Source organism: Cervus elaphus, chromosome 28, assembly GCF_910594005.1.
Source record: "Cervus elaphus chromosome 28, mCerEla1.1, whole genome shotgun sequence".
In the NCBI taxonomy this organism is placed as follows: Eukaryota; Metazoa; Chordata; class Mammalia; order Artiodactyla; family Cervidae; genus Cervus; species Cervus elaphus.
The window spans coordinates 36474804-36484631 of NC_057842.1; the positions used below are offsets into that span (position 1 = coordinate 36474804).

General features: G+C 39.2%; 1 protein-coding gene across 3 annotated transcripts in view; it reads left to right on the forward strand.

Annotated features, from left to right (window-relative positions):
• The window catches only part of TRAPPC3L (trafficking protein particle complex subunit 3L), a 66358-nt gene extending 61609 nt beyond the window's left edge, over positions 1-4749 (forward strand). For all 3 annotated transcript variants that reach the window (XM_043889933.1, XM_043889935.1, XM_043889934.1), the window contains one exon: positions 1045-4749. In XM_043889933.1, the coding sequence (XP_043745868.1) occupies positions 1045-1164 (120 nt within the window). In that variant the 3' untranslated portion in view covers positions 1165-4749. The remainder of the gene's footprint in view (positions 1-1044) is intronic.
• The last annotated feature ends 5079 nt before the right edge of the window (positions 4750-9828 follow it).

Genomic DNA, 9828 nt, shown 5'->3' on the forward strand with positions numbered 1-9828 from the left:
ATTATGACAAATAGAAGAAGTATCTTATGAGAAAAAAATGAGAGTGCATTTAACTTCCATGTTTCAAAGTGCAGTGTACATCCTTTTACTGGGTGATCATAAAGGCATGGTTTTTGCACTCAAATAGCAAATAATTTTGCACACCGAAGTCTACGGTTTAACAAAGGCAAGCTGGTTGACCAAGGAATTCTTAGCGAGAGAGGGGAATGAGTCAGATAGAACTCAATAAGTATTAATTAGTAGACCCAGGCCTTTTCACTTATTTTCTTTTACTAGGTATTTTTGCTTATTTATCTTATTTATTCCTGTGACATAAAATAACTGAAAAGGCACTCTCTTGAGGGTAGGTCAGCACTTTTGTGAGTGTATTTTAACGAATAGAGAAGTAAGCCCCAAGGGTTTACTTCAATGTCTGAGAAATAAGAAATGCTTTATTATGGAAAAGAAGGCCTGGGTATCAAATATTCAAGTCCATAATTTCAACATTTAATTTTATACTTATAATTTATTTAGTTGGTGGTGTTTCGTAGTTCTCAAAGCCATAAGTGATTGCTAAATGTTGTTAGGACAAATGTTTATGTTGTTGAGCTAATGACAGAATGACTTATAGCAAGTCAGCTGGAGAAGATTCGTTTAAGAAGCCATTTATCCTTGGAAGTTTCTGTTTGGCAAGGCATATTGGGTCAAGGCCATCTCAGAGTTGGGAATTTGTGTTCTTCCTGAGATGGATCCATCCTTTAGACCTATACTGTGAGCAAAAACAGGCCCACATTCTGGGTTTGCCGGAGAATCAGCCAGGATGATTTGAGCCTGTCCTGGACCACCCTTCTCTTTGCATACTCACACACACAGCTGACCGCAGCCAGAGCATCAGTGGCGGACGCACAGTGAAGGGCCCTTCATCCACAGAACAAGCCCTTTTTTATCATTCCACAAGGAAAGCGAGCTCTTTATGGGGTATAGCAAACTGAAAAATAGAAACATTTAAGAGTTTTTTAAAAAGCTGAATGATATAAGCCTGTCTTTTTTTTCTTCCTTTCCTAGGTTCATTTGGCGGCTGATGTTACATTCTTGCAAGACAGACTAAAAGGCGACAGTGTGACAGAAATAGGAATAACATTTCTGAAAAAGCTAGATGAGAAAAAATACAGACGGAAAAAATGAAGAAAAGCATGCAAAATGCCACAGGCTGGCTGGCTGAGGAGTTAATATTAGCTAAATATATATAGCCATATAAATTTTGAATTTCTTAAGCATGGGATTTAAAAGGCTTATAAATCAGCCAGAAATTTGAAATGCAGGGCACTAAGATTTAAATCTGTTTTTTCTTTGCTTGTAAATCACACATTTTCAATCTCAAGTCCACAAGATTTCACATACAAATAACTCCTTGTAAGATAGTAAGCATGAATTCTACATATTATATAGTCTATTCTAAGAGAGTCTGTTTATTTCATTTACTTAAGGTAATGAAAAAGAAGTATACCACCTACACAGTTGGTGTATTTATCTCTTCTTATTGGAAAAATGGATGAAATGATATAAGATTCAGTATATAAAGATAGTTTCTAGACATGGTATATTGCATTCTTTATAGAAACAATATCAATTGCCACAATTTTCCGTAGTTTTATAAAGCTGTAGATATAGACTAAATATCTATAGCTATAGACTTTTCTCATATATTGGCTTGGCTTATAGCTTCAGCCTACTGAAATTGCTACTGGCTTATAATTATCAAGACAACCTATTTATTTGGATGCTAACTCTGAAATATTTTAAAATAACATTTAATTTTAATTAATTTAATTTTTAGATAGCTGGTACTAGCTAAATGCCTTCCTTTTCTCATGAAATATTGCTGTTGATCAGGCCAGGAAATAAGATGAGAGATAAATAATGTTCTTTGAGAATACTTTCTTATCTTCAGTTAGAAATTTTGGTGTCATTTTTATCACCTAAAAATTGAACAAAGTATATTCTGTGACCAGAACATACTTAAAATTCACAATGTACTGGATTAAATAAATGATAATCTTTACCAGACCATAAGCATATAGCAGTCCAGAATCTACTAGGCTCTGCAGAGAATTCAAATGATAAGTAAAAGTTACAGTTAGTGTGGCACCAACAGTTAAAGCTAGTGTAAATGATACAGTAGTGATAGAGCTCACCTAGTCTCAGGAACCTTAACATACAGACTCAGTTCTGTTTCTAATGCTCTCAGTGGCGCTGAGTGTTGAAACTGGTAGTGGCTTCAGGATGAGGTTTGTTCTCCATCCTTTTTTGTTTTCCTCGCCCTTGAGAGGGAGACAATTCTCTTGGCATTGAATTTATGTTATGAAAGGTGATCCATATAACCAAGAGAGTGGCTTGTTTGTATTCAATTGTTGCTCCTTCCTAAAAAATGAGAATCTAGAAAGTGCCATTCAATAAAATTATGAGACACATATATAAATTTTCTAATCAAATTCTTTACATTAAAAAATAAAAAGAAATCGGTAACATTAATTTTAATAATTTATATTATTTAGACTAGTTATCAAAATATTATTTTAATATTTAGCTAATATAAAAATTACTATAGATATTTTATATTCTTTTTTATACTAAATCTTTGAACTCTAGTGTGTATTTTACACTATCAGCACATGTCAATTCAATGCTAAATTTTCAAAGTTTACAGTGAAATGTAGTCCTACCAAAACAATCAGTGTTTAGCGTTGTTCGATAGCTTCAGTTTTAGTTTTTAAATCTAAATTAGTTAAAATTAAGCTACATTAAAAATTCCTTTCCTCGGTCACACTAGTCACATTGTAAGTGTTCAATAGCTATATGTGGCTTCAGTTGCTGTAATATGTAACACAGGTCCAGAATTTTCTGTCAAAGGGAATCGACCTGGGACACAAAGAATAAGTGGGGAGGATCCAGGTTCATGGAGAGGGAGAGAAGAGATGAATTGAAAAGATAAAAGATAAGGAGGGAGAAGATCCAAGATTCATGAAATGGTATCTCTCTGCAAATGGAGTGGGGATTCAAAAAAACAGAAACATTTCTTAGTAAAGGAAGGTTGCACACCACCTGCTGGGCTCCAAGTATATTTTCATTGCCTTTGTGTGAAGTTGAGTCTTTACACAAAGAATGTGGAAACTGCACAGCATAAACTACAGAGTTATATAATGTCTTTATTTCATAAGAGCTTTCACTCTGAACCCAAAACCTTGATCAATGCAGAGATTTCTATCATCTTGGCAAAGCCAAAAGGGAAGAAAGGTTTGGGACAGAGGGGTAATTTAGTGCTATTCAAATGACATCGTCAGATGGTTCCCCAGCTGTTTGCGGAGGAAGCCTGTCTCGGTTGCCTGTTAGCTATTTAAAGCTGCCAGGAATCAGACATATTTCTCTCAGCAGCCTGCTCATATATTTGTCTTCTCAAATCTCTCACTTGGAAGCTTGGATCTCTTTAGTTGCAATGGACTATCACGAATAAGTGGAAAGTTCCCTCTCTTCTTTGTTTATGAAGGACCAAAATAGAAATTCAGAAAACCAGATGCTTGACAAGCAAAGATGATATTAAAATTTTATAACCATAGAGGTCACTTTAACCAATATCTGCTCAGTGTTAACACAGTAAGTGCTAGAAGATATATTATTCATTGCTTAGTGTCTCTCCATTTAGGACCATAGACTCTGGGTGGTTGTGATAGTTCACAGCCTCATCCACCAGCTACAGAGTCTAATCCATTTCTTCTCAGTAACACTGAAGCCGTCCCTGATGAAGGTGCCCTCCCAGCCCTAGGAACTTGGTATAACAAAGGATTCTCTCTTCAAAAAAGAGAGCCAGCCGAGTTTCCTTTATACTTGGTTACATATTCCTTAAAGAATCAGTCCAGCTGCTTTACTTCCTTATTCTGGGAACCTTCCAGAACTTTAACTGGACATGACTAGTGGTCATCCTACAGTGGCTATGGCAAATAATCGGCAGATAGAAGAGAGATGCAGTCAGTATAAGGTACCTATTTGTGATCTGAGAAGGAAACATGAGGTCCTTATTCAATCAGCAATAGCTGCCCTAAAATTAAATTTAAAAAAAAAAGCCATAGCCACAAAAAAGCAAAAATTTTATTTTTCAAGTGTTACCTTAAGAGAGGAGAGGTTAAACAAAGCACATCAACAGTTGGAAATACTTCACTAAAAAGAGTTAAGAAATAAATGTCCTAGGATAATTCCCTCTTCTCCCTTATACCCAGACTCTGTCTTTCCCAGTTAGATCTTTTTTTGCTTTTCTTCTTCCAGTTTCTTTTGTCTTTCACTTTTTTATTTCTTCTAGGAGCTCTAGTGCCACTGCATATACGTTTTCTTCCAAAGAATTGTCCCTACAACTCCTTTACTTCCTTTTTAAGTTCTCTCTGTCTCTATGTTTCATGTAATGGACATTTGTTGGCTGACTGTATTTACCCCTTGTAAAAGAATGACACGCTTCTATTCAGGTGCCTACCATTTTATGAGGCAATGTGTCTACTTCAGGGTAAGTCATCCACAGCCCCAGCTCCACTGCTATTACTTAGGCATAGTGGCTTTTTCCCAGGTTAAAATCTTGCCACCTAGATCCAAGCCAATAGGGACATGGCATTGGCCGGACCAGAATCACCACTGCTGACATAGGGAGGGGTCAAGACTGAATGGATTGAAGAGAAAAAAACCTGTCTGTTACATGAGGCAATAAATGTACTATATTCCTTAAGCAAACAGAGTTGGGTTTCTGTTAAAATAATGCAACAAAGTTCATGGCATGATAAATATGTGATAGGTCAGACAATTTGCAACACATTGGAGAATACCACAGAGAATAACTCTTTATCAATGCACTTTTTTACATGATTGAATGCTCAGTGGAATAAAATTTGGATGGACAATAGCTCTTTTCCTCACAGAGAGGAAAAGTTTACAGGACAGAGAATAGAACCTGAATTATAGTGTGTGTCTACATGGCACAGGTTCCAGAAAAATGAGATTTCATAGAAAGAAAACATTTTCAATCAGTGGTAGCTCTTAAAAAAAAATCATACATTTCAAGTTGCTGCTTCAACAATTTCTACTGGAAACTTAAATCATGCCTGGAGTCACCTGAGGATTTCCAAGTCAGAACCTTCTCAATTCTGGAGCCTCCCAGTTGCCTAAATCTTTCAAGTCAGCAAACTGTATTTAGTGACTTGCTATTTCCGTGTAGCCTGTGAACCACATAGATTTTAATGACTTTATTTTTTTTTTTATTTTTTTTTATTATTATTTTTTTTTTCCAGTGGGTTTTGTCATACATTGATATGAATCAGCCATGGATTTACATGTATTCCCAATCCCGATCCCCCCTCCCACCTCCCTCTCCACCCGATTCCTCTGGGTCTTCCCAGTGCACCAGGCCGGAGCACTTGTCTCATGCATCCCACCTGGGCTGGTGATCTGTTTCACCATAGATAGTATACATGCTGTTCTTTTGAAATATCCCACCCTCACATTCTCCCACAAAGTTCAAAAGTCTGTTCTGTATTTCTGTGTCTCTTTTTCTGTTTTGCATATAGGGTTATCGTTATCACCTTTCTAAATTCCATATATATGTGTTAGTATGCTGTAATGTTCTTTATCTTTCTGGCTTACTTCACTCTGTATAATGGGCTCCAGCTTCATCCATCTCATTAGGACTGGTTCAAATGAATTCTTTTTAATGGCTGAGTAATATTCCATGGTGTATATGTACCACAGCTTCCTTATCCATTCATCTGCTGATGGGCATCTAGGTTGCTTCCATGTCGTGGCTATTATAAACAGTGCTGCCATGAACATTGGGGTGCACGTGTCTCTTTCAGATCTGGTTTTAATGACTTTAAAAAGGAAGTGCTGACACTCCCAGTGGTCCGTATATACCAAACAACAGAAACACCTGGAAAGGCGGCTTTCTTGGTTTTAAATTCAGTTAAGATTTCTATCAGGTGCTAGGCATGTTAATTATGTGGTATGTCACTTCATTTTCATAACAAGCTGTGAGGTATTAAGTTGGTAACAGAGAGAAGGGGCTGGAGCTGAAACCGCAAAGGGTCTAAATGTGCCTGCCTTACATGAATTATTCATGGGAGCAGTAAGTCAAGAGAGTTGGCAATCAGACTTCAGAGGCTGAGTGAGGGACGCAGGAAATGGAGGCAGCTTAGGAAAGAAGTTAACAAGCTTTGACTATTTTGAGTCTTGAGATGCCTTTGAAACATCCAAACAACATGAGGAGCTCAAAGTCGGAATTGAAGATGGACTTTGGAGTCATCAGTATATGAACAATAGTAACAGCAGAGGATAAGAATGGCCACATCCGGGGAGAGCATGGATTTCAGCAAATATAAGGAGCAAGACTTCCCTGGTGCACCGGTAGGTAAGACTCTACACTGCCAATGCAGGGTGCTTGGGTACAATCCCTGGTTGGGGAACTAAGATCCCACATGCTGTACCACACAGCCAAAAGACGAAAGAAAGAAGGAAGGAAAGAAAGAAAGAAAACAAAATACAAGGAGCAAAGATAGAATCTTGAGAAATATCACCATTCAAGAGGTAGCACAGAAAGAGGAAGAACACCGGTGAGGCTGGACCTTCAGTCAGAGATGGAGATGGGGGAAACTGGAAATATTGAGGCCAAGAGAGTTTCCAGGAGAGGAGAGTGGTCAAAGGATTAGGTGCCATAGAACAGCCAAGAAAATTAGTCCAGAAAAGGGACACTGGATTGATGAGGAGAGGGTCTTTGTCTCAGGGTAGCTACAGGGCAAGATGAAGGCAGCAGCCTCATTATGGTAGATTGAAGGGTCAGTGCAAGGTGAGATGCTAGGATAGGTGATTCTTGGAACTTGACTGTAAATAGAAAGAGATGTAGGATATTTGGTATAAAGTTGGGCTTTTGCTCTTTCCTTTTTATTTTTTAAGAATGCAGGCATAAAAATACAGGAGGGAGAGAATGATTGATAAAACAAGATTGTTAGAAGGTAGACACAGATAAGATTCAGATCATAAGAAAAACATTTGATTCTAAACAACAAAAAGACTACCCCTTCCCCTGAGAAAAGAGTGATGACTGTGAGAGTGGGCACACATAGGAGTGGGATTGGTAGTGTGAGGGGCAGGCATGATGAAGCTGGTGACCCCCTGGCCTCAATATTTCCCATGAAGCCATATGCAAGGTCTTTGTGGAGATGGAGGTGGGCAGAGGCTGGATGAGGATACCTGCTGGGGCTGGTCCCTGCCCATCCTCTTAGCACTCACACCCAGAAACAGAAAACGCCCCGCCTTCAGCTTGAAGACTGTCCACAAGCCTGAGGAGAAAATACAGATCACCTTTTCTTTCCCTGAGCTCTAATGGGCCATCCTGCACCCTGCCATCAACACCCAGGGTATAACAGCCTCACTGGGTGCTCTTCCCTCAGACTCCACCTGGATCATTAGCAGGATTCCCTCTGTCTTGGAAGGAGATGGGGAGATTCAGCAGTGGGGTCTTTTAAGGAGCTCTTCCCCGTGATGGGTAGAACTGTGGCTACAAAGTTGCTCCAGAATATCCTGTGTTCTGAAACTGCTGATGGTACCCACCAAAAAGTGACCGCTGAGGATGGCCGTGGAAAGTCACAGAGCTGAATGACCAAGTCTTCTAAAACCGTTTTACCAGTGATTAGAAGAAATGGCATAGTTTCCCTTTGGGAAAGATTTTCCAAAGGTTCACACAGAATCCTGTAAAAAGCTGACAAATGCCACTATTGGAAAAAAAAAAAAAAAACAACAGGAAAAGCTGCATGAAAGCTGGATCCAATAACTAAAAAATGTCCATGGTCATAAATTTTACTACTACAGAGATACTCTGAAACTAACAGAAAGAGTGTATGTATAACTGAATCCCTTTGCTGTATACTTGAAACTAATATAACATTGTAAATCAACTATACTCCATATATAAAACAAAAGTTAAATTTTTAAAAAATAACAGGAAGAAACAAATCCCCATCCCCCATCAGCAGTCCCTAAAATCTGTAACCTATGACTGTCATATGGCTGCCTAAGACATTTCAGTCATCTGGAAGAGCTCCAGGTCTCAACCATGTGCCTTTCAACCCCCTTGAAAGGTGGAAATTGCCTCTTTAAACTTTTCTAAACAGTTGGGGTGGGGTATCTCCTAAGGATGTCAAATCAAAATGAATGAATGGCGGAAAGGAGACCCAATACTAGTTGCTTCACTTTAGACAGCTCCAGGGGCAATTTTTTTGCCAAGAATTCAACTTCTCTGGGTCCAAGAGTTGAATAAGATGGTGTTTCTATGCAGAGACTGGGCCAGCCATCTCTTGGTGAAGACTTGTGATACTTGAAAGTCAAAAGTTAAATGTTCAGTTCAGTTCAGTTCAGTCGCTCAGTCGTGTCCGACTCTTTGCGACCCCATGAATCGCAGCACGCCAGGCCTCCCTGTCCATCACCAACTCACGGAGTTTACTCAAACTCATGCCCATCGAGTTGATGATGCCATCCAGCCATCTCATCCTCTGTCGTCCCCTTCTCCTCCTGCCCCCAATCCCTGCCAGCATCAGGGTCTTTTCCAATGAGTCAACTCTTCGCATGAGGTGGCCAAAGTATTGGAGTTTCAGTTAAATGTACCTGAACACAATGATATGCCTGGTAGCTACCTTTTAGAGGCAAAAATGTCTGCAGCAAATCTGGCTTGGCGGTAAGCAGGCAGACCATGTAATAACCTAGAAAGTTCGTTTCGGCTTGGGGATGGTAGATTTTATACAAACAGCTATAAAAATAAAAGTTTAGTACCAAACATGGTCGTGGAGATTATCTAAAGTATCCTTTGTTGTTATTGTTTAGTTTCTAAGTCATGTCCGACTCTTTTGTGACCCTATGGACTATAGCCCGCCAGGTTCCTCTGTCTATGGGATTTCTCAGGCAAGAATATTAGAGTGAGTTGCCATTTCCTTCTCCAGGGGATCTTTCTAACCCAGGGAACGGACCCAAGTCTCCTGTTTCTCCTGCAGTGCAGGCGAAGTCTTTACCACTGAGCCACCTGGAAAGCCCTACTTTTCAAAAAATTAATAAGGTTACTGAGACCTGAAAACTTGATATTGATGTCAGGAGGAAGACCCCAGGAAGAGAAATTAATGAATAATTTCCAGTCTATAGATTTGCTTGTAGAGACACAGGCCCACTGTAGCTCCCACTACCTCCTCAGGAACCTTTCCTAGTCACTTATCTGCCTTCACGTTCCACATGGTTCCTTCTCATTAGCCTAAAAGTATGCTCAAGTCTCTACAATCCTAAGAGAACAAAAAATATCTTTTTGACACTGCTTCTTTAATAGGCCACCAATGTCTCCTTGATTCGTTCACTGGCAAACTTAAAAAAAAAAAATTAGCAGAAAGACTATTCTATGAACTGAACATTGGTTATGTTGGTTTCCCACAGAATGTCTTAGGTTGAAGCCCTCACCCCAGAGTGATATTTGGAGGTGGGATCTTTGGCAGGTTATTAAGGTTAGATAAGGTCTTGAGGGTGAGGCCCTCATGATGGGATTAATTCTCTTCCAAGAAGAGAGACACAGGATGGCTCTCTTTCCTGACCCAGTGAGGGTAGAGCAGGTCCACCATCTGAAGAGCAGGAGCAGGTCTCTCACAAACACCAAATCTGCCTGCACTTTGATACTGAAGTTCCCAGCCTCCAGAATTGTGAGAAATAAATGGTTTTTTGTTGTTTAAGCCACTAAACCTATGAAATTTTATGATCGCAGACCAAATAAAGACAGAGTGCTAGGTTTGAAAC